This window comes from Spea bombifrons, chromosome 5 (genome assembly GCF_027358695.1).
Source record: "Spea bombifrons isolate aSpeBom1 chromosome 5, aSpeBom1.2.pri, whole genome shotgun sequence".
NCBI lineage: Eukaryota > Metazoa > Chordata > Amphibia > Anura > Pelobatidae > Spea > Spea bombifrons.
The window spans coordinates 21,112,605-21,138,625 of record NC_071091.1 but is presented as its reverse complement, the minus strand read 5'-3'; the positions used below and the strand labels follow the sequence as shown (position 1 = coordinate 21,138,625).

General features: G+C 36.2%; 1 protein-coding gene across 2 annotated transcripts; it reads right to left on the bottom strand.

Moving 5' to 3' along the window:
- Positions 1 to 5,057: 5,057 nt before the first annotated feature.
- On the bottom strand, positions 5,058 to 25,618 carry LOC128497261 (ATP-binding cassette sub-family B member 5-like). Of its 2 annotated transcripts, XM_053467233.1 has the most exons (28): positions 25,562 to 25,618; positions 24,612 to 24,683; positions 23,529 to 23,583; positions 23,053 to 23,203; positions 22,194 to 22,236; positions 20,103 to 20,294; positions 19,846 to 20,017; positions 19,013 to 19,137; positions 18,680 to 18,854; positions 18,312 to 18,425; positions 18,003 to 18,113; positions 16,919 to 17,044; positions 15,894 to 16,097; positions 15,216 to 15,386; positions 14,395 to 14,556; positions 13,008 to 13,178; positions 12,076 to 12,219; positions 11,888 to 11,992; positions 10,715 to 10,792; positions 10,548 to 10,631; positions 9,964 to 10,167; positions 9,177 to 9,277; positions 7,996 to 8,136; positions 7,366 to 7,522; positions 6,800 to 6,997; positions 6,244 to 6,450; positions 5,804 to 5,950; positions 5,058 to 5,696 (listed from the first exon to the last, which is right to left on the bottom strand). In XM_053467233.1, exons 2-28 carry the CDS (start codon positions 24,668 to 24,670, stop codon positions 5,499 to 5,501), a joined length of 3,795 nt encoding a protein of 1,264 aa, XP_053323208.1. In that variant the 5' UTR covers positions 24,671 to 24,683; positions 25,562 to 25,618; the 3' UTR covers positions 5,058 to 5,498. The 2 variants fall into 2 exon arrangements, with proteins under 2 accessions (XP_053323208.1, XP_053323209.1); XM_053467234.1 differs by lacking the exon at positions 25,562 to 25,618 and having other exon boundaries at positions 5,059 to 5,696; positions 23,053 to 23,190.
- Positions 25,619 to 26,021: the final 403 nt, after the last annotated feature.

Sequence of the window (26,021 nt, the reverse complement as noted above, 5' to 3'; positions counted from 1 at the left end):
CAAGGAGCACGCACCTCGGGCTTCCTATCAAAAAAGAAAAAAAAAAAAAAAAAAATGACATTAATGACATATTACGTTCTAAGGTGGCAAAGTGGTTAAAGTACTTTGCTTTCTTATTTAAGAGCTATGTATCAAAATTAGGACTGTGATTGAAAATATGCAAAATCACTGCCCCCCCCCCACACACACAAAAGGATCACATCCTAAGGGTGGTAGTTCCAGTTCTACATATCGTTATTTTACCTGATGTAGAGACTAAGACCTTAATCAGTCCTTGGTCTTGTCTTAGATTCAGGATTTGTGCCGATTCCTTGCATGTTAAAATTCCCTCACAATATCAGTCTTTACCACCTCTGACGGGAGGTGGTTGCATTTATCTACAACCCTCTTGTAAAAAAATATATGTTTATATTTATACATAACCAACTGAGAAACTTGGGCTTTTTTGTTAAACTTTTGTATTTTACAATATAAACATCAGCCATACATCTTTTGCTGAGGCCAGTTTACATTTTGGTTTTTTTTCATAGCAACGCAGATTGTGTTAAATGCTGAAAAATAAATTTATTTCTAAGGTTTTTTTTTACTGTTTGAAAGAAAATCTACAAAATAAACAAACTGGCTGTGGATTGCTTAGTAAATTTCCCCCATGTAAGTTGTAATGAATGATTTGTGTTTAATATTAATGAATAGGATGAACCAATTTTATAGTACTTGTGTTGACAATGAGTATCAAAACATTTCATAAAACATGCTATAAAAGGTACAAGGCTTCACACTTTCTTCAAGGATTCTAATAACTCGCTCTGCTCTGAAGTGCTGTGGGTGTTATTAGTTCAATATACTGCAACCTATAATTTATAGTCAAAGGAATTTGCTGTAAGAAATAATGGAAGGCACTTAATGTTAATTGTTTTGTTGCTTGGTTTTTTGGAATTATTACATATAGCAGTTGATCTTCCAGAATAATTTGTACATCTCCCAGAGCACAATCAAGGAGCAGAGAGAGCCAATACACGTTTCTTTCTAGCTATGTGTAATTTTCAGGGCTAATAAAAAACAGGGGGCAATTGCCCCCCCCCCCTGGGGGCTCCTCTGATTTCAAGGTGTTGGGCCACTCACAAGCAGGGCTGGCCCTGCTATCGAGCTAAGGCGGCACTTTTGAAGAGGCGTCACTTTGCCGCCCCAAGAAATACTTTTGGATGCTGCAACCTATTAGCTATTATTAGCTTGTCTGCGGTCTTCTCCTTCGTGATTGGAGGTCAGCTCTGGTGTGGCAACATGGGCATGAGTTTCCCGGAGAGCACGGTGACATCAGGCAGTGAACGGGGGGGCAGCATTTCACACTAGCTACCCAGCCAACACACTCAACGCCCAGCCCGGAGTCTCCCCGCTAACAACGCCAGAAGCGAAGCCCCATTGGAATTACCCACCAGCCACCACTGGGCTTCGCCATACTTACCATATATGTAGGTGGGATTAGCCATGCTTGGAGGTGAAGCTGGTTGTGCACAGGGGTGGGGCTACCCCCCATAGGGAAGTGGCTAAATGCCACGTCCTTGTCCAGGGAAAGAGGGCGAGAGAAGCTGAGTTACACCGAGAGACTCAGAGTCAACCCCAAAAAGCTCCCTGGTATACATATAAAGACTGCCATTAACTGTTCTGGTAACAAGTCCAGGGTGGAGAGCAAAAGACAATTAACCATGTATAATGTATAGTTAATACAATGAGGTTAAAATGTTTCTTCATCTCACCTCAATACACTCACAACACACTTACAATCTAATTCTATTTTCCTGCCACCAAATCCAAACAAATCTAACAAATTCTTGAGTATATTTCATAAATTTCAGACGACTAAGCAAGCGGTCTAAAACCCAACTATGGTGCCACGGTAGGTTGGCATCCAGTGGGATCTTTTGTGATTTAATCAATAAGCCAACAAGCATTTTTGAACACCCTGTAAGAAGTTGTAACTGCCAGAGATAAATGTTATTTGTTAGAAAATAACTTTAGAAATCATGTTGTTGTATGACCTCTTTAAGACATTAAGATTTTAAGGGATTTTTTGTTTCATTGGTTAATAGAGTTTTAAAACTACCAGACTTTTACAAAAAATTAAATACTGGAGGAGCAAACCTTATCTCAAATGAAATTTATGATGGGATCTATCCACACTTCACCTGTACAGAGGGCAGCATTCTGTCCGAACATATATTAGCCATACGTGGCAGTGTGCTCATTTGCATTTATTCAAATAAAATATATTCCCATGATCCTTTCGTGTAATGGTTTAATACAAAAAAAAGTTTGCAAGTTCGACAGAATTAATGTCCGCTAGTGCGGACATTTAACTGTTGCAGCGGGGAGACCAGCGGATCATGGGAATATATTTAAATAATTAATAAATGAAAATGAGCACACTACCACGAAGATGGCTAATATATCTTCGGACAGAATGCTGCCCTCTGTTGGTTATACATTGAGTAGCATAAGAACTTATTATGCTACTCAATGTATCGTACCAATAGAGGGCAGCATTGTCTCCGAAGTTATAATAAGTTATTATGCTAAGTCAAATGTCCATACCAGCGACTTTGTTGATCACAGAAACGGACTTTTAACTGTTGCAGCAGGGTCCCAGTTTTTTTTTTCTTTTCTGCATAGCAACTAGTGGTAAGGGGCCGTGTGAGTGAGCCTATTGGTAGCTTGCACGCCCCTTTAACCTACGGATTTCTGCTCCCGTTATCCAACGCAGCATCGCAGGGGTTAACGGGAGCGGAAAGCAGGAGTTAAAAAGGCCGTGCGAGTGGGCCTATTGGTCACCTGCAGGGTCTTCCTCTGGCATCAACCAATTGGTTGATGCCAGAGGAAGACCCTGCAGGTGACCAATAGGCTCACTCGCACTGCCCTGTAACCCCTGACGGCGAACCTGCGGATTTCCGCTTCGGTCAACTCCCGCGATGCCATGAAGATAAGGTAGGCTAGATGGGGAAGGGACCGGGGAGATTAGTAGACGAAGACGATCACGAAGATTCTTCGCGCGTGTCTTCATCTTCGCCTACGTTTTACTGGCACTGTATTCTCTTCTACGTTTCTTCGGAACGAACAAAAAAACTGACTCTTCGTGTTCGTTTTCATGTTCGCCTGAAGACGAATGCACAAGTCTAGCTGAAACCTAGGATCTTGTTTTAAAGAGGAACTCCACCGTGCTTTTATTATTATTCTATGGATGTAAATAATATATATGTATTTTTTTGTTTTTAAAAAGGCTGAACTGTGTTTCATGAGTTATCACTCACCCTTGATCCTGTGCTAGTTCTCTCAGACTGGAAAGCTTCATGGAGAAGGGAACAGACTATAGATTGAGTTACATAGAAAGAATATGATGGTGCAAATATTTATGCTGTAAATGGCATCAAATGTCCTTACACAAATATGCTCCGCAAATGGCATCAAATGTACTGTGTGGAAAAACAGGAACATGCAAATTTTATGTTTAAGTTTTTGCCACCCTTCTACTTCAAGTAACAGAAACCTACCTATCACACTTTACTTGGTACCTTACTCACAATACTAATATGCCATGTACAGGGGGGAAAAAACAGTGTGAGTTACTCTTCAAAGAAGGGGGGGTGCTAAATGCTGGAAAACCCTAGTTTTCTGTGCAATTTTCCACCCAAGGCATGTTCTTTTGGACACCAGTATGCGTACGATCTGTATGCACACCAAACACTGTGATTAGCTGTGAACCTCATTCCCCTATAGCCGAAAGCACGCTTTGCAGAGCTTCTCCTGATTGGAGATTAGGCTCTTGTGTGGTTCTGAGGTGAACTGCTGAAGAGCGCAATGACATCAGGTGTCAAAGCTGTGTGTAAATCACAGACATACCACAAACCAGTCATAGAGTGCGTAAGATCCCCATGATTTAGAACCCTATGGATGAGAAAACTGGACAGTAACATTTTCTGCCATTTTTCGGAACATGAGTAAAAGTTCCACACAACGCAATTTTACCCACATGTAACGAAGACTGTAATATTGCCTTTTTATTAATCCAAATTAATCCAAAATAACATGTTTAATAAAATGTGAGTATATACATAATAAGTAAGACCAAGCTTGGCTTATAAACTCAAAATAACCAAATTCAATGCTAAATGATTATGATCTGAATTGATTCTTCAAATAATGAAACACCGATTACAAGTATAAGACACGCTTGTAACATATTCATTGAGTTAAAAAGATACTTTGATTTGTGAATTCACATTTTGTACAAATGTCTCATGAGTTCCGGACAAGAACACTCTATACAGTATATATATATATATATATATATATATACACACACATACATACATAAAGTTATGCTAGACAAGAACAATATAAGCAAATAAATTACCATAAGTATAAGTGAGGTTTTATATTGTGTTTATATTGTGTATTAAGTACACTACTCTTGCTGCATGTATACCTACCGTGGCTACACTCAGCTCTGCTCAGTGATGCCTAAGTTCCCATAGTGAGCTGTGCAATGAGTATAGGTATATCACATGGATCCAAAATACCACAATTGTGTTCAACCACAACAATATAAATTAAGAATAGATGTGCAATAAGTCGATCATGAGTGTTAAACCACAAGTCAAATAAAACATATTAATAGTATTTAAATGATAACAACAAATGTAGAATTAATTTGCATTACTTTGAGTATAGAAAATGAAAATTCATCGAGAAAAACTGATTATATGGTTCATAAAATTACAACCTAATCTTGTTAAATTAAAATATATTGTAAATGTTAATATTTTTATTCTGAAATATTTACCAGTTATAAATGTGTTGGTGAGAAAACACATTTCGATACTTTGCCCTAAATGTTTTATTATATTTATAAGTCTGGGAAGTGTATTTGTTTAAAAATATAAATTGTGAGATTCACTTTAAGGACAACCATTGTGAGATTCACTTTAAGTAAAAATATATATTGCATAAATCAGCTTTTTTTTAAAAAAAAAATAAAAAAAATCATAGCTGATTTGTTATATACTTATTCAAGTGACATAGCAGCAAATGCATGGTGACTCTGATCTTTCCAAGTACCTCATTTGCTTTAAACATGTCTGATATTCAACTACTAGACTTGGTTTAGAGCTGGGTTAAGGTGGATTTGCAAATACCCATTTGCTCATTAGAAAAAATGATGTGTGTTTAGAAGTCACACACTCATGGACGTATTAAGCCCAGATATAACGAAAGGAACATACTCCTCAGCATAAGGTTGTTCCAAGCTATCTACCATGTATCTATCTCAAAGTCCAAAACATAACCTCATTTTTTCCTTCACCAAGCCAGATCTTGTTCTTGCAAACGTTTCACAGAAAACTCTATAAACTATAGTGCCCTTGTTCTGTTATATGCTTTGTTTCAAGTACCTTAACTGGTTTTAAGGACTTTAGGTTTCATCAACTAACTTCATTCTACTAGTTATGTTAGGTTATCGTTTGTGCATTCACTAAGTGATAGTAAGTTCCCCGATTTGCTAGAAGCTGCTGATGATTCCCATGTTCTATTATCTTCCCGTTCTTCATGACAATGATAACATCAGCATTCTGTACCGTGGACAGTCTGTGTGCGATCATAATGCAGGTTCTGCCTTCTCTTGCTTGGTCAAGGGCTTCTTGTACAAGCTAAAATTTGTTCAAAATATGCTTAGATTAGGAACTTTAAATTTGCAAATTACATGACAAATAACCTCCAAAACACATAACCTGTGTTTGGTTAACGCTATGTTTACCTTCTCACTCTCATTATCCAATGCGGAAGTGGCTTCATCCAGAAGAAGCAGTTTGGGTGCACGTACAAGCGCTCTGGCAATTGCTATTCTCTGCTTCTGACCCCCAGAAAGCTGCGTTCCTTTTCCACCCACAGATGTGTTGTATTTCTAGTATTAAAATAAGATTACATTGAAGAAGCCAGTAGCCTTGCATTAGTAATAGTTATTAATTTATTTTAAACTGTTATAAATAGTAATGCTGTCTATCTACTTATTTGATCAGTCAATCAATTCATCAGTCTATAAACATGTAAAAACAAAACCATTAAGCAATCAATTTTGGGGTACTTACCTGGAAAAGGCTAAAACAAGAGCTACTTGAAGCTGGCAGCCATATCAATCTATATCAATTCCGTAAAAAAAACATTAGAATGTTTATTTTAAAAAGTATTGATCCTCACCTCTGGAAGACCTTCAATGAAAGAATGAATATTGGCTGCTTTAGCGGCTCGCTGTATCTCATCCATTGACACAGTGCGGGTATTGTCTCCATAGGCGATGTTTTCAGCAATACTGCAGTTAAACAGGACGGGCTCTTGGGACACAATTCCCATTTGAGAACGAAGCCATTGTACGTTCAGACTTTTAGCATCCATGTTATCAAATAACTGCAAAGTGTCAAAGATGAGGAATATTAATGCAGAGAATCACAAGTGTATAATATATATATATATAAATATATATATATATTTACACTTCATACACTATATATACCCTAACCTTCTGCCAATGGCTACACCAGTGTGACTACCGTTTTGTTAGCTGACATTCAGTTCTTCTTCACTTGCACCATGTTTATGATCCTTAAAACCACAATGCAACCATTAGGCCAAAACATAATGAAGGTGCTTCACTGCAGGCCCAAAGGTAGTAAAACGCTACAATAAGCCACATCAGACAGATTTTGCTTGCATGAAAATGTATCACAGAAGCAAAAAATATACAGGCCGCTCTTACCACTTCTCCCTGGCGTGGGTCATAGAACCTCTGGATCAGCTGAATAGAAGTGCTCTTGCCACATCCGCTGCTACCCACAAATGCTACTGTTTGCCCCTTCTTGATTTTTAGAGACAGGTCTTCGAGCACAGGGACATCTGGGCGGGATGGGTAATTGAAGCAAACGTCACGGAATTCTAAGTGTCCTTGGAATTTATCCTAGAAATATAAATACATTCTCAAAGTAGGGACCCTTTTACTATCAGTGAAAAAGATAGTAACCCATTAAGATTAGTTTACCCATTAAACGTTCAATCATTTTATAGCACTTCTTTAATTTTATATATGTATACAGTATATCTGCTCTTTTATTAGTTCTTTTATGACAATATGTTCCACTGTTAAACAACTATGTAGGCTAAATTTTACAGCTTTATGCAATTCTTTCTGAAAAGGATTTGGACATCCAGCAGTAGTAGGAATGATGTTTCTAATGCTGCATTTAGTTGTAAAAGTCCCTTTAAAGCAGGTATGTTACATTTTCTAGCAGAAGACTACTTCTTAGTAGACTAGACAGATTCACTTACTGGTTTCTGTCCCTGCTGGCTGTAGCTGTCAATAACTGGCTTTCTTTCAAACAAGTGGAAAAGATAGGATGCTGCAGATTTGGCTTTGGCGTAGTCAGGCGCAAAGGACAAGGTCTGCCCAACTGAGATAGCTCCATATGCTAGCAGGGAAAATACACTTTGGGGGAAAAAATAAACACTTACAGTGATGCAAAGAAATGTATTGGTTGATTCAATTCCTTTCTAACTCCGCTAGTGGGCAGACATATAATATCTCATATTATGTGGGCCTGTCACCTAAAAATGCCGGAGACTTGGCTGGTTCATACCACTTTCTTAGATCTCTCTTCTCCTTCTTTTCACGTGGTCCACGTGTTTGAACTTAAGACACACGTGATTAGTGTAGTGTTATGTATGGTAATCAAGTGGACCTCTTCTACACGCAGCCGCACATGCGCATCATAACCATATATTTGCAGCTACATACATACACTGATCACATCTGCATGCTGGCGAACTCACACCTACATTCACATACTGATCTGTATCGCCTGGGAGAAGTTATAGCTGCATTAACATTTAAATGCTACTTTATCCCGTGTGTAATAGAATTCACTCAATAGGTAATGAGAAAGGGATCTTAATACTTACAGAAATGTTTCCTCTTGGCTCATCCTTCCAATTTCAATCATATATGCCCCAAAACGATAACATATAGCATAGGTAAAGTGTATGAATGACTGGCTGAACGCAAAACAAATGCCATACACCTGAGCTTTGCGCTGGGAATTTCTGAAACATACAGATTTAAGAAACCACTTGACAAGTGTTGGTAGGAAAATTAAAATTGTTTAATTTATTGCCGCACAGGCTGTTGGGGGTTGTTTTTCTGGATTACGTAATCCCCAAGAATAGGAAGTCAGAGGGGGAGATAAAGAAACAATTGGCTGTGATAATATGTTGATTGCTATGTTGTATCACCCATTATTTGGTTTTGTTTTATAACGGAAAATGTGCTGGGTTGACCTATTTGTTTTAAATAGAAATATGATGACATTAATTATTCTACCTAAACAACTATGAGAAACTGTAGCAATGTCTACTGAGGCTGTAGCTTTTTATTATAGGTGTACTATATAGAGGCGGCCACACATTACACTACTAAATCTTGGCAGCATGCAGCCACGTGTATTTGGCAGCAGGCAGCACGTATACATTGAATTGCCTGCATAACTGGCAATAATGGTAGATGGGGGAAGCTATTGGGTCCAGACCCAGTGTGTCATATCCAGGCCAAGAGCATTATTACCACATCAAGAGTCTTAGGCCATAGTCTATTACTGGAAATACACTTCTCAGGTAATAGAATATCAATTATTTCTCTGAATCCAATAGAAAAAAAATATATAAATAAATATTATACATTTTATGTAACAGAATCCAGCCCAATGTGCATATAACGCTTAACATATAATCAATTATGGAGCATTTAATATATGGTTTAATATATGGTTACATATATGGTTACATATACATGCTTATGTTACATGATATGTCTTATAATATTAATTGTTTTCCATATTGTATGGCGTATGTATGTGAATTCATTTCCATTGCTATGTAGCTTCTTGGTGCTAATGAATGATTATGTTATTGTAAATAATGTGTTAACCCACTTGCACGATAAAGAGGTTACTTATAAAGAGCAATTCTTTGAAAACCCATGGAACTGTCCAACCAGCAACACTCCACTGGTAGCTGCAGGGATAAGACCACTAGAATTGCTCTTTAGAAATAATCCCCACTGTGTTCGGTAGGGAGTTAAATCTGACCTGTATGGTTTCTGTAAGCACTCACTGTACATTTCTTCAAATGTTCCTTCCAGAGTTAATGACACAACGGTTCGGATGTTATCCACAGCTTCTGTTGCAATCTATCCATTTTTTAAAGAAATAAAAAAATATTGTCAAACCAAAACGGATGCATTTTTTTTATTTTGCGAATGTCAAATATGGCAGATAACAAGCCGAGTGATAGCTCACGAACATAATGTTGAACTTCCAAGGGTTGACCACCACTAGCTCCTCTGAGAGTTCTCTCCCCCTAGTGTACTCGCTGCATTATGATCTGTCCCTGTCCTGCTCATGGTTTCAGTTCCCAGAGAAGCTTTCTAGCATAAAGTTAGGGAGAGGTGGGCATATATATGGCATATATATATATATATAGATATATATAGATATATATATATATTCTATTTTAATTTTGAAAAAACATTGTATATGTTTATTTAATTGATACAATTATAACAAGTGGGTTAAAGGAAAGTGACAGGTTCAGTATAAATTAATTCCTCTTGTACTTTGGAGGAGGACTTCTGTAAATCTACAATAAAGCCATAATATTACATCATTGTTTCTATTTCAACAAAGGGACCATTCACTTCCCCATCAGTTATTATATTTAAAATGTGTAGTTAAATTTAGTATATGGCACGGCATTGAAAATAATAATTAAAAATATACTGTATTTTGTGCAATATTAAAATCAATATTATATATATAGAGAGAGAGAGAGAATAGGGATGGGACAGGATTTGTTTAAAATATATATTATATATACCTTTCCAGCATATTGAAGCTCTTTCTTATCACGATTAGCAAACCCAGCAAGTGCCCTCGTCTCTAGCAAACCAGTAAAAACAAGGATGGGAGCCAAGAGAAGAATCAACAGCGACATCTCCCAGCCAAAGACAAATGCAATTACGAGTGCCAATACTATAGTCGACAAATTCTGTGCAATTAAACCAAGCCGGGACCCCGTTGCCTAAAGTCAAACAGAAAGAATAAAATAATGTGTTATCAGTGGGCTGCTTGCACATGATATATAGAGGGTTGATTTTTCAGCAGAGTTGATAGTTTGGTCAATTTCAGAGGCAACCTGGACCATGAGTGCTAAATGTTTCTGATGCTACTTTTTATATAGAGATGTTCCCACTCTACAGGTCATATAGTATTCACTAAGAAGTCAAGTGAAGTTTTACATATAATGCCATGATTTAAAACTGACATATTTGCCACCCTGTACAAATCATATCTGTCTTTGATATTTTGGATATACTAGCTTTCCTGTAACTTATTAAATATCCTGAGATAAGCAAAGTCATTTCATTTAAAATAATAAAAATAAACAGAAACAGTAATTACTGTCTGTATTTGGGAAGCATCTGTAGCGAGTCTGGTTGTTAGAGCGCCTGTATTATTTTTCTTGTCATCGAACCAGGAGATGTCCTAGAGTATTGAAAAATAATAATGTCATTCTTAAAAATACATACATCATTATATAGTTTGCAAGAATATGGTATCCATCTTACCTGCCACAACATTGCCTTAAATGCCATTTGTCTTAATCTCATTGTTAGCACTTCACCTGATCGGCCAAACATAAATCCCTGAAAGAATAGGTAGAAACAAGAAAGCAGTGTAATAACTAGATAAACAGAATAAAATCATCAGTTTTCAAAATATGAATTTAACATGGTGAGCAAAAGTTGTTATTTAATTTTTATTTTTAAAGTATTATTGTTAATTACTTAAGAGTATAACTGCTTGAGTATTTGGACCATCATGGTATATAAGATAAAATTATGTCTCTGTGAGAAACACTTCTTTCCTGGTGTTGTGATGATATACTTAGACATAATTTATAGAAAAACAGGGTGAGATAAGTCCCAGAAAAGGGGGAGCAAGAGATGTAAGGACAATAGTCCCATGGGGTACTCTGATTTGAGAAGTTGGGGCCATTGCTTTAAGTCTTCTTGCAGTTCCGCACATGGCCACTGGGGTTACAAGCGTAACAAGGGCTTTAGGTGGAATTTACCATCTCACACTTGTGGGTTTATTTATGATCTTTATGATTTTTGTTTATCCCACACAGACATGCAGAGGGGGTGGCTGAAGGCACTGTCTTGGGTCAGGCTTAGGACAGCACCAAAAGTGAATACATCACTGACTTCAGCCAGTGCTCTATAGAGAAGGTATGTCAAGATGGGCTGAGGGCACTAGCTATGCTCTGACAGAGAATAAGCCTCCATATCCCTAAATCAGTGGTACTTTTGGTTAGATAACTTCATATGGGATGAGTTGCTACTCCAAGCACATAACTAGCAGCAGTCATCTGTAATATATTTTTACTTTTGAGCTTTGTATGAAAGTACCACAAAACTAGATTGCAAGGTCACATGAAGGGTCGTCAGCTTCTGTTGTTACTATATGAGTAAATGAATCTATGTGCTAAGGAATATGATAGCTCTTAAAAATATAATAACAATAATAATAATAATAATATAATCTATAGACTTGTTGTTTTGGGGGGTTTTCCCCCCTCTAAAGTAATTTTTTTACTTCCTGCAAAACAAAATGCTGTTTTCTTAACAGCCAACACAATTCAATTTCCTTGTACCACAGTCATTGATTAGCTTTAGCTGCTCTTGTATGTGGAAGACCTGTGTGTGTGAATGATAACAGAAATATGTAGAAATGATTACCTGTGTAAAATATGAAAAGAGAGACATCACTCCAATGAGAACAGTAATGATGGCATACAAATTATTTTCTTGTCTAATTTTCTCTGGGTCATTTGTGCCAAAAATCTGTCAAACCAATGCAATGAAAATTAATTCATCAGGTATGTCACCTATCACTGTGATTATTTTTCTATATATTACATACTTACTGCTATAATTTTGGCAAACATTATGCTAAAAGCAGGGTGAGCAGCCCCATTAATTATTGCTGCAAGCGTTCCCAAGAGAATATACGGCCATTCCGATTTATTTAATTTCAAGAGTCTGTAAAAGGAAACTTTAGGAAGATCTTTCTAAAAAAAAAAAAGAACAGCGATTACTGTAAAAAACAAATAAACTTGGGAAAAACACTGTTCAGTGATGTGAGATATTGTATATATTCAATTATGAGCAAAGTGGTAATATTCTTTTATGACATTGCGGTTTGTACAGAGATGCAGCTATGTTGTTTAGTCTACTGGGTATGCGAAATCAAGCGCATGAGCTACACTTTGGACCAAATTAGATGGGACTTTCAGATCGCACATGAACATATCGACCAATAGGTGGCACCAAAAGGTTATCTTTAAGCAAGAAAGCTAATTTAGTAAAGATGATTCCTTTATTAGCTATGTGATGTATAATGGATTGCAAGCTTTCGAGACTATCTAGTTGAAATACTAGCATTGGGATTTTGCCTAGATACATTTTGTATGTAAAGGTTTTATTAATTATTTACTAAATTTGCTTTCGCTCTTTAATGGATGACAGCTCAAGGACCACTTTACAGATCAACCAAACCAGACAAGTGGTATTTAGTCTTTTAGTCTAATAATCAAAAGGTTTTTTACATAGGTTTTGACATTTTAAGACTAGTATACCTAGAATCTGGTTGGCCATAGACTCCTACAACACCTACAGTGGGAACTAGCCAAATTTCCACTCATTATTGTTACTGGAGATTTTTCAGCAGACTTCATACATGAAACAGTTAAAAAGCCACTCTTATTGCAGCAATATATCCACTTATAAGCATTTTGATAATATGTCTCAGGTTTTAGCAACATTTCTAAAATAGTCCACAGTATTTACAAATGTTTACCTCCATTTCAGCTTTTAGCTCTTCTTCTTCTTCTATGCCCTTGGCATCTGCAATGCCTTCATATTTTAAAGACAAAGTCTTTGAGTTCAAACGCATGAGAGATGGCCTTCTGTGTATCTCAGGACTTGTTATTTGCATAGGTTTGTCATCCTTTTCTGTTACTTGTATGGTCTGAAATATAAGACTTTATGTTAAAATGTGTCAAGCACAGGCAAAAAAAAGTTGCTTCCCATCTCCTCTTTCTTTCTCTTGTTAGAGTTTATTTTCTAAAGGGTTCACCAGAGAAGAGACTCCTTTTCAGCTCCAGAAATTCACTTTTGTTGTGGCAACTCAGCTTGGGAGCAACGTTCACCAGGGTCCATTACAATCTCCCACCATGGTGGACCATGGAGCCCACAGGCAAATGCATTGAAATGTTTTCCTTGTTATTTAACTGATGGAAAACTGACAGCTATTATCATGAAATTTAGCCTGCAATCAGCTCTAAGAACACCACGCTATTCAGTAAGTTCACAATTGAATCCACGCATTCTCACAAGTCTTAGCAAGGTTCAAAATTAGAGTTTAACTCATTCCATCCGTTCATCCTTTTAGAGCCACAAGTTTTTGCTTTTGGTCCAATGCAGAAATATATATTCATGATAGACACATACCATTTACACACATTCATTAGTTTACATCAAATTACCCTTACGATAGACCCCATTTTAGACCTGTTCTCAACTTATACAGTGCAGACTTCATGTCATACGTGTGAACTATATTTTGGGGAGAGAAAACGGCATTTTTACTGTCCACATATGTTTGCTTTATAACTCTTTATACATTTTCAAAAATAAACATTGGCATCATCACCAATAGGAGAACATCTCTATTTTTCTATGTTCAATATAGCACCAGGTAATGCAAAGACCGCAAGTTCAAATGGTCATCGTGAAGCCACTTTTGCTAAGCTTGAGACACTAGGATTCAAAGACAGCCTTTGGAAGCATAAGTGAGAAGGAGCCCTTGAAGGTTTTTGGACACCGGTTGGTTTTTCCTACTGATCACATGAAACAGACCAAGGACAGTTCCTAAGATAAATATGTGCTAGCATGGTTTCAGAGTATAGGAGCTGCCCCTATCTTTCAAATACCTGTACCTTCTACTGGAACGAGTAGTAAAATGCATTGTAAAACACTGGCATATGCAGTATTCAATATATAAAAGTACATTTGTAAACATAGTTATCAATCTTGTAACATATATTACATTGAGCTCATGCTACTTAGGATCTCAGGATGTACAGTTTAATACGGGGCGTTTGAAGAAAAGGAAAGGTGTAAGATCCACCACGTGTGAATTATTTATCATTTTAGTCTTGAATGTGTTTCTGACAGAACGGTACCTGCGCAGTTGCAAGTGAATGGTATATTCCTTTCTTCTCCATTAGCTCAGAATGTGTTCCTTGTTCAACCACAGCTCCATTTTCTATTACGACAATAACATCTGCTGTCCAGACTGTGCTGAGACGATGGGCTATCACAATGGTAGTGCGTCCTTCTCGGGCCTGGGTAAAAATTAAAAAGATAATGACAATGCTGCTATTAAAATTTTACTAAAGCCTAAATACACAAGCACTTATCTTTAAATGTTTGGAGGTGATTACTATATTCACTATATATTCAACACATGATTTCAAATCATTCAGCAATATCAATAACAAGGGAAGAATGTTCTTTTTCCAGAACATTTAGACCATCATATACTCTATAAATATATATATCTTCAACAAGGATATATGAGCGGCATACATCTGGTGTCTTCCTACACCTCATCCCGTCTAGATTGTAAGCTTGCAAGCAGGGCCCTTTTTACATAATGTATTGGTTTGTCTGCCAGTCCTAGTGTTGTTATATCCTTTTAATGTAACAAGCCCTATGTAAATTAGCTGAAAAAAGACAATAATAATAACAACAACAATAATAATATGAGTTCCACATAGCATTATCAGGCACCAATCAACTTATATCAATTCTCCCTTAGGTCAGGACCTCATTTTAGTCTTACACAGTGGCAGATGGGGACTTCATTCAATCATCAAGGATCATAGTGTGTGTAGTATACAATGCATGTGTTGTTTTTCAGTTAATACATTATTATTAGTAGTAGTAGTAGTAGTAGTAGTAGTGGTAGTAGTAGTAGTAGTAGTAGTAGTAGTAGTAGTACCTTATCTAAAGCAGCCTGTACAATAGACTCACTCCCAGTATCCAAAGCAGATGTGGCTTCATCCAGTAGAAGAATTTTAGGATTTCTCACCAAGGCCCTAGCAATGGCTATTCTTTGTTTCTGCCCTCCACTTAGCTGGGCTCCTCTTTCTCCGACCAGAGTTTCATATTTCTAAGGAAAATAAAAGTACCAATAAGAATAATCTGGTTGATGAAATTTCTGACCAGCACACTTCTGCCACTAGGTGGCAGCATATCACTCCTATTATCCAGAGTCCAACACACGAAAGTTTGGAGAAAGTTTTCTGCAGGGAAGGCTTTCCAGGAAAAAAGAAACTGGTTTTGTAGAGATAGCACATTTTCACGTGCCATATACACAGAGAGAATGTGATTAACCATATGTTTCAGCGTGGACAGAGAGTTAAATTATGTATGTATTTATGTATTAAACAGTAACATTTACTAATGTCTGCTACAAATTTACACATGAAGCACAGTTACTTAGAAAGTTACTTTTTGTGTAAGTTAGCATCACATTTTGTGTAGTACTTAAAGTGACATTACCATGAAAAATATATTGTATATTTAATACAGACTAAAACTTAAGCGGTGTTTGCATGTTTTGTGAAGATATGTCTCTTTAAATGTAATCTCTATTTCTGCAGTAGTCCATACTCACATCAGGAAGTGCCATTATGAAGTCATACGCATTAGCTTCCTTAACGGCCCTTTCAATTTCTTCATCTGTTACATTTTCTCGTCCATATTTAATATTATTTTTAATTGTTGTTCCAAACAATACAGGCTCTTGGCTGACAACGCCAATGAATTCCCTGTAATGCCTCACATTCAAGGATCTAATATCATGGCCATCAATAAAAATCTAAAGACAAAACACTTGGAATTAGATTCAGAATTTAAACGACACAATAAAAGGTGTATAAAACTAGCCAGTCAATAATTAAGCAGCTAATTTGTAGACAATTCTTCTTTTTCATCACACTTTAGGGCATATTCATGAAAATGTGATTTTCATTCCCAGATATCCCTATACATTATGAAGGGAAAAGCTCCAATGAGTTTCCGATTTAAATAACTTTAACTCAGCAAGGGGCATTTTAAGTGGCATAACCAGAGTAATGAGTAACAATTATCCAGGGCAGAATACAATTTTGCCCCCCCACCATCCACCATGTCCCTGTTCATCTAGTTGTACTGCTACAGCCTCATATCCATACATACACATATATACACTTACACATGACTGCCCACACATACATACATATACTGCCCAATGCCTACCCACACACATACAATGCCCTTACACGCGCCTGCCCATATATACACATACATACACTGCCCTTACACACTTGTGGTTAGAAGTGGTGCTTATGGCAGATATTTACAGATACTATATAGTGGCTTTATTGCATAGCAATATTTATGTATTTGAGTACATCAATGAAGACTAATGTTTTTTATTTACACAATGTAATCTAAAAAAAATTGAGGGATAGAGGGATGTGGGTCCCAGAAAGAGTCATTTATAAGGAGGAACACCTGTGAGGTTTAATATAATATATTAATCTATCTTTTAGAATGAAATGTAAAAGCAGATACTGTATATGCGACATTCATTATATTTGTTATCACGCTTTTATTTTATTACTATGAAATCTGTGGAGGAATTAATAATACTGTTACCGTGCCCTCTTGTGGATCATACAGGCGTTGCAAGAGCTGCACTATTGTGCTTTTTCCGCATCCACTTTGTCCGACCAATGCCACGGTCTGCCCAGATTTTACATTTAGATTAAGACCCTTTAAAACCTGTTTAATTAAAAAAATGAAAGTGTCATATTTTCTTACATTTTACATTTATGCAGACTTACATTATCTCGGTTTAATGGGGATGTTATTTAAGCGGTAGAAAGTTGAGGAGATTTTTCCTAAACTGGTGAGGAAAATGGTAAATGCATTTTAAAACATTTCTACATCCTTATGTGGCTTGATATAAAGAATCTGGGCCTCTACCCAATCTACATATAGTCAAGATGTGTAGAGTAAGGAAGGCTTAAAGTGGCATTCTGCTGGTACATAGCACTGTTATATTTAAAGGGAACAAAGGGGCACAAACGGTATTGTAGCTGAATGGTTTTAAATATATCACGTACATCACATCCATCTCCTATATGGAAAATAGCTGGGAGGGTGGGGAAAGGTGTAAACATTTATGTGGTAGGAAAGTGTTCCCATTTGAATCAATAGGCACTCTTTTCATGTATGCGCACGGGGTTCTGAAGAGACCCCAGCCCAGAGCGATTGCTGAGCCAGTGCTGGAACTGACTGGATGGGGGGCATCATGTAAATCTAAAGGGACCACGCAGCTATCCCATGCATTAAAGTGCATATGATGGCTGGAGTGTCCCCTTCACCTCTGATGAGGAAGTGTGTAGTAATTTCTTCAGTGTCTGAGTGTAAAACTTGTGAAGTTAACCTTGTCATTGCTGGATTGCAAAGTTTTACGGTTTTTTAAGTTTTAATGCTGTATTGCAAACCTTTGTAAATGTCATAAAGGTAAGGTTGTGGGGTTAGAACTGTCCCTACATTTTATCACTAACAACCCTATTATGCCCTTTAAAATAGGCTTGTTAACGCCCTGTTAAGTGACTAATAACTTGGTTGTTTATAAATAAGAAATAATTACAATTATAAACATCAGCTTCTAATAGCATTTTTTTTACATACAATAATTAGTTACGTGATCCTGTTACGGATTTAATTTTACCTGAACATCTGGTCTTGAAGGATAGGAGAAATTAACATTTTTAAATTCCACATTTCCACTTATGTTATCAGGTTTATAACCTTCATTTGAAAAGCTGTCAATCGTAGAGACCTGAGTTAATAAGATAAAATGAAACAGCATCACAATGACAATAGGAAACCCAATATGTCTAAAAAAAAAGAGACCTACGTATTCTCTAAAGCTTGTTATCTAATGGAATTCAGTTCAGCCAATAATGGCATCAACATTTTCCAAATGTTTTTTACATGTCGTGGGATGTCTAAAATATTTTGTATGCTCTTGTATTACCTGGTTGATAACCTTGAATATATTATAGGCAGCACCTCTTGCAACAGAAAACGCTTCCAGGTGAGAAGATGCCTGACCAATGCAGTAACTACTGAACACAACACTAAAGAAAACCTGTTAAGGGAAAAATGTAATAAATAAAATTTACGAACAGTAAATATCTGAAATATCCCTGCACATATTTAGAAAAAGACCCCCTTCTAGAGGGATAGTTGAGGTCTTAGGTCTTAAATATGTTTTCTGTTTTTGTGAATGCTTTTAAATATTAGTATACTAAACTATTTAAACCCACATTTTAAAAAATACAAAATACTGTATCTATGAAAATTCTAAACCTTCATCCAAATGTTTCAAGCAATCCAACCTACCAAAAAAACATCACCGATGGTGTATCCATTTCCTCCCAAAACTAAGCTTGTGCCGTACCAAAAACCAAGCCCATAGGAAGCATAAATAATAAAATACATCACGCCAAGTGCCAGCTGAGAAGCAATCTGCTTTTTTATCCCGATTTTTTTGGCTTCTCCCAAATTCTTTGTGTATCTGCAAAAAATGTCCAGACATAGATACAAAAGTTAAGACTGGTTAAGGGGAATGTGGCTCCAGTTGTAAAAAGCTTGCTGCATACTGGAAGGTGTATGGGTGCTATAAAAAGAACACACGCGTACATGTATAAAACAGATGAACAGTAAATGAAATACCTTTTTATTCCTTTTTCTTGACCTCCGAAGGCCACAACAGTCCTTATTGATGAGAGGACTTCTTCAGCCACTGCACCTGCTTTTGCATATGCGGAGAGCTCCTTGCTGGTTAGGGAAACTAGGAACTAATTTATGCATAAAACATTATAAAAGAATTTTGAAATTTTACAATTGTGTTGCCAAACATTTTATGCTAAGTAATGAAGAGACCTCTGAGGTCTTCAAAGTTTATTTGCTACATTGTCCCAATACAAGGTATCAATTTCAACTACAGACTGCTATGCAATAAAAGGAAACACGACTTACATTAATGTTTTACCTATTTGTTGCAAAAATTCCAAATTCTTTGTTAAAATTTTAACAATGCTGGCATGCCTGGCATCATCAATAACTTAAAGCAAAACTGTCACTTTCCTAAATTTTTATACACTAAATAAACCTATGTCACATACGGTATATTGTATATATAAAACCACATATATAGTCCTACCTGAGGATACAGTTGTGAACATTAATTAAGGAAAGAGATCAGGGGCTAGGTAACTAGAAACCACAGGGCACTGATGCAAAAAGTGCTCTGGGCACCCCCTATCTCCCCAAGCATCATGTCCCACAGTGTTAGCTTTGCCCCCAAACATCTTATGAGTGCTATTTAAGCCCCAAAAAGCTTGTCTGTGCCATCTTTGTCCCCAAACAGCTTGTCAGTGCCCCAAAAGAGCTGCACCATCTAAACAACTAGTCAATGTCCCCAAACAGCATGTATGTGCCATCTTTGCCCCATACTGACATCTTTGCCCTCTCAACAGTCTGCCTTACACAAGATGGTAACTTACCTTGGAGGAGATTGCTGTTGATATAGCGACCAGAGGACTTGTAGCCATGATGACTAATGCAAGCTGCCATCCTTTGATTAGACCCATTGCTAACCCAGTTATAAAAGTTGAAACATTTTGGAAGAGGTGGCCAACTTTGTCCCCTATTCCATCATTAATTTTATTGATGTCTCTAGGAAAAAAGACCCCATAATTAAAATTATCCATATAATATATAGTTTTTTTTCTAGAATTAAAAAAAAAACGCAATTACTTACTCAGTGAGACGGGTGTTGAGTTCTCCAGATTTGGCAACATCAAACCAGCTCATTTCTTGTGCCAGTACTGAGTGAAAGAACATTTGCCGCATTTTTCGGGTTTGTCTTGCAGCGGCCAGAACCCAGAATGAAACCTGTATATATCCACATATTAGAACACCTACTCCTACGGCCACATAATACAAGGAGAACCTAGGAAAATCAAAATATTTTAGAGAAATAAATAAATCAAGGGTAGGTAAATTATTTAGTTAAATGTTAATTAAATGTCTTTATGAATAATATCCCGCCATTTTTTAGTCAGAATGAAATTTAATGTATCCCAAACACTGTGCCTTATTTTTCCTTCCTACAGGCATGGAAAAGGTAATGAGTTCTCATTGTATAATGCCAGCAGTTAAAAAAATAATTGTAAAATAATGTGAAATGTTTGATCAGTTGTGTTTTTAATTATTGGAATGTAACTCTTTTCACAATGAGGCCAATTTTGAATTGAGGCTTTGGGGATATACTAGCACAGAATGAGAAGAGAGCCCTTCTCTTGCAAGTTTACAATCTACACTGACACTGAGAGTTTGGGCTATTTCTTAACTTGTTGCTAACAATTAACTACAAATTCAAATTTGCTCACAGACAGTTGTTTTTCTATTAGTGGGTTAGTTAAAAAAATGTATTATGGCTATTAATGCATACAAATTGCTCTGTTGAAACATTCCCCTTCAAAATGTGGCATTATAGGTAGGCCTTGTATATTATTAGCCCCTAACACTGCTTTTATAGGAGTACAACATCTAGTGTCAGTTACTGGGAAAAAAAACAATAGGTTTTTTTTCTCAATGTTCTGTCTCATCTGACATGGAGAATGTTGGAATATGGAATGGGCCTAAAACAATTCGGACAAATGTTTTGGTCCATTTGTTTTCGGGCAACAAATTAAGTGCCCATTCGGTTCGACTGAAAATTTGGGGGCATATTTAATTTGGAAGGAAATTCGTTGCCCGGTGCCCACATTCACTCTTATTCACTCATTCTCTCACACTGTCACTCACTCTCTCATTCCCATTTGTTCTCTCTCACACGCTCTCTAATTGTTTCCCTACCTTTTCTGCCAACCACTTCTACTTCTGCACCTTCTTCCGCATCTTCTTCATCTTTTTTCTTCTCCTTCTCTCTTCTCTATTCTATCTTCAATCTTTAATCTGGAATCTGCTTTCTTCGTCCACATCCCCGCCGACATAACCGACAACTTCTGCCAAAGTGGTGGCGCTTGCAGTGCCAATCTTCTAATTGGAGGAGAGGATGTCACTGTAAGCACCGCCATTTTGCTCTCACTTGAACTGAGGGCAATATGGGAGTGCTTGCAGTGATATCTCCTCTCCTAGAGGAAATTACTGCCATATTGCCCTCAGTTGGCGCTTTCGGTGACATCCTCTTCCCTGATTGGAGGATAATCACAGCTACGCCATTTTTGCGGAAATTCATGCCGGGTTACAGGTTATGTCCGCGGAGATGTGAACGAAGAAAGAAGATAGCAGATTAAGGATTAAAGATACGATAAAGAGGAGAAGGGAGAAGATAGAAGATTAAGAAGATGCAGAAAAATAAGTGGAAGTGGTCAGCAGAATTGGAAGTGGTCGACAGAGAAGGAAGGGAAACATTTAGAGATTGTGAGAGAAAGTGAACAAAAATGCAAGTGTGAGAGAGTGAGCGATCGTGTGAGAGAGTGTAAGTGAATGTGAACCTACAATTTTCTGAAGAAAATTCAGAGCTTTTTGCTTAATTTCCATCCGATTTGTGGGGGGTCTGGCCTTTTTTTGGGGCTTTGTACGTATCACCAAAGTTACCAAAATGTGGTAAATTTCCAATTTGTACAAATCCAAATGCACACATTGTTATTGCTTCTGCATGTAATCATAGGTAGTTTCCATGAGTGTTTTTGTACTAGGTGTATGGACATTTCATCTTTCAGGCTAATGTAAATCAAAAATAAAATAATCCAGCCTTAGGTGGCTCTTTATAAGAAGATTGCAATAGGAAAGAAAACAGTGATATACTAGATTTAATTTTTTAAAGCTGGTCACATGTACTTACAGCGTCATCTGTTCTGATAATGGTTTGAACTGAGCGCATGTAGCTGTAAATAACAAAATCTTCTTGTTAATCAAGTGTTAACAGGTCGGTTTGAATATTTCTTGACTATGAGCACTGAATGTAAGTTTGACCAACGTTCAGTAATATTTTATTATTTGTCAATCATGTGTCTCAGGATTGTTTCAAATTATACAAAACATGCAAGTAATAAAATCAACGATTTGTTAAAAAAAACTGCTATATTCATCACTACATAATACACCAAAGGCATAATATTATTTTTTAATGTTGATGAATACTGAGATATTTACAAAATCCACCGAATAACTGAATTTATGACTATAGACCATCCATGACTACAGGGAAAAAAGAACACTTGCAACAGACTGCAATGATAAAACATTTTCTGTGTCTTACTGCACCTCTTACCCGAGTTTTGTCTAAAGGCTGTCTTGTACAGCGGGCAATTACTTTCAAGGGATCCATGTATAAAGTGGATATAGGGGCAAAATGTGATAATTGTTGACCTTATTTGCATGCTCCTACCCAGAATCCCTTGTATTTGTGGCGGCATCATGAGATTTCTGAGGGAAAAACAAGCCTTCTGGCTTGTCTGGTGTCTGTAGATGAGTGTTTAATAATACTTCTACTACCCCTTAAATTTAAGTAGAAGGGTTTCCATCACCTTTACCCACCGTAACTTATGTAATTGTTTTCATCTAAAACAGTATTCTGCTGGAAGGCTGTTCCACTTATCTACCAATCACCTCCACTTAATTTTATTTCTCACATTACACAGCCATATACATTTGATCAGGGAAATTGACCTTTTCATTGGGAATAGATTTGGGCTACTCACTTGAGTTCTGCAATGATGAGTTAAAGCACAAAAAACTGTCAACCATGCCGCCAAATATGATGAACATCATTGGATTTAAGATACCATGTCCTATTGCGCCAAGAAATCCGATAACCATATAAAAAACATCCAGTTTATCTGCGAATCGAAACTTGTAAATCAAAATAGTCAATTAATGGATCATAACAGAAAACTCAAAGCACAAAATGTTATAATAAATATAAATAGTGCCTAATTCTCTGAAATGGATTGTTTCATTCAGGCCAACACATCCTAAAAGGTTTCTATCAGCATATAGTTCTAGATTGAAAGTGGCTTCATTTTAACCACTGTGGAGCTGAATTTTGTATTTAAAAAAACATTATCATGATAAATGTCCAGCTTTCTTTAAACTGACATGGCTACGCTTATCGCATTCAATATCAATAAATAATAACAATAGAGAGAGAACAAACAAATGAAAGAAGGAAACTTACAATTTGAATTGGTCCAACTGCTTTTGGTTTTTCTTCCATTATTACATTGTTTTCCCTTGGAAAAATAATTCATAAAACAGTAAGTAGTTGCTTAGTATACATTTGAAACATATATATATATATATATATATATATATATATATATATAATATCTGTTACAAGGACCAGCTACTTCAATGTACATGAATGTACGTGAATGTGAATGAATAATTACTATTCTATTATCAGGGATATATTTTTCACTGACGGTAGAAGCTGGCCGTAGATAAACTATGAGGCTTAGATGTTAGGTAAGGAAGGATTACTTTACTGAAATGGTAGTAGATAAATGTAATGGCTTTCCAGCAGAAGTGGTAGAGGCTAATACAGTGTGAAAATGTAAGCATGCATGGAATAGCGTAAAGCTATCTTGAACCTAAAATGAGGCCAAGGACTGCTTAAGGTCTGAGTCTCTACATCATGAAAAGGGCCATATATGGGCCAAATTTTTGCCAAATTCTATGTTCTATTGAATATATATATACAGGCTACCGTTCCAAAGTTTGTTTTTGAAATAAAACCAAGTTTTGTCCATTAAATAACATCAAATGGATCAGACATACAGTGCAGACAGTGTTAATGTTGTAATTGACTATTATAGTTGGAAAAGCGGGTTTTTAATGGAACACCTTCATAGGCGTACAGAGGCCCTTTATCAGCAGCCATCACTCCTGTGTTCCAATAGCACGTTGTGTTCACTAATCCAAGTTTAAGTTTAAAAGGCTGATTTTAAACATTGATCATTAGAAAGCCCTTTTGCAGTTATGTTACAGCTAGAAATGTCCTTGTTTTCCATGAAAACAGCTTAGTGACCCCAAACATTTGAAAGGTATTGTATATATACATACATACATACACACATTATATATATAGTTGCCTTAAGATATATTTAAAAAAATAAAAAATCAGTTTCTTGTAGCTTTTTATCTCTCAATATTTTTTTTTGATTGTGTATGTTCTATACACTTTTTTTTACACACATGTTTTATATTCAGTACATTTACAATATCATATTAAAGCCCACAGCTAGAAAACATCACATACGTGCTCTCTTGTGTTTTATCCATTGAGGAATAAGTGGCATCCACATCGGTGTCTGTCATGTGTAATCTGAACCTGGCAACAGCAATCACAGACAAATGACTTAATATGAAATTCAAAGGCCTAAGGAAAATGATTATTTCCAGGTTAATACAAGTCTGTTAAAAATATATCAATCGTATTTTAATGCTCGGTATCCCCTATTTAATTTACAGTCGATATACAATAATGATAGGCCCTGCATACATATTAACCATAATGTTAATATTTGTCCTCTTGCTTTCTGACCACTTTGTCCTTCACTGTGTACCGGCTTCAAGACAATGTCACATTGATTAGTCACATTTCTGCATATTTTTGTTTGGAAGACGTGAACATATTTTCAAAATTATATTATATATATTATATATAATATTTTAAAGCCTTTGTTTTTTCTTTTGCATTATTCATTGTATCCCAGTTCTGTTCCGAAATGGTATTGGAACACAAAAACAAATTATACCAACATTATAAAATAATTGAAGCAAACCCCCCCAAAAAAATTAAGTATGCAGGAAATTAGTGTTCTTGTCTATTTTACACTACTACATAGTGTAATATATATATTAATCTTGTGAAGTTAGATTTCTTTCTTTAGAAAATCTAAGGAAAACAAAAAATAGAAATTTATATTTACTAGAGAAAGAAATAACATATTTAAATACATTATTCTGGGGAACACTGAAAGCTGGCATTTCGTGCGCGTGAAAGAGAAGTAAAAAGTCAGAAAATCTAGAAAAATGTTTTACTTTGGTGTACTTGGTTAAAATAACATATCTGAGAAAAAATAAATCCATTGAATTAAAATGGTTTGGTTATTATTTAGTTTAATAATACAGGCTCAGAACATATATATATATACCGGTATATATAGATTATAAGACGGGAAGGTGCTAAGAGCATTCTTTACTGACCTGGTTCCAGAAAGTATGTCTGTCCTCGATCACTGAACCTCCTTCATATCTCAGAATGAGTAATCCATTCATGAGTCATAGCATTTTGCATAAAAGTCAGTGTTGCGCAATTCATTGCAGTCTTTTTTTGCTGTGTGCACTTTTTTCATTGTTGAGGTCATTCTTTGTGTGATATTTTACATTTTCCACGTTGTTCTATGCTTTACTGTTTCTTTAAATTAAAAAAAATTCGCTTATTGAATTGAAGTATATTTATTTAGAGACAGCAACATGGATAAAGAGAACATGATGTCATAAGTAAAAACCAAACTAAAGCCTGGCGGTCTGTCACTATTTTAGCCAATCATGATTTATTTCACCACATTTTGTCTAAACTGTATATATTTATTGAAAATATATATTGAAAATAAATATATATGGGCATTGCTGCATTGTCATAAAGCCTGCAGAACTCTAAACT

Coding starts and splice junctions, on each gene's coding strand:
- LOC128497261 (XM_053467233.1), bottom strand. CDS start 24,670: ATGACAGACACCGATGTGGATGCCACTTATTCCTCAATGGATAAAACA. Junction 23,204..23,528: donor CAGTTGGACCAATTCAAATT/GTAAGTTTCCTT, acceptor TTGATTTACAAG/TTTCGATTCGCAGATAAACT. Junction 11,993..12,075: donor TGTTTGCCAAAATTATAGCA/GTAAGTATGTAA, acceptor TTGGTTTGACAG/ATTTTTGGCACAAATGACCC.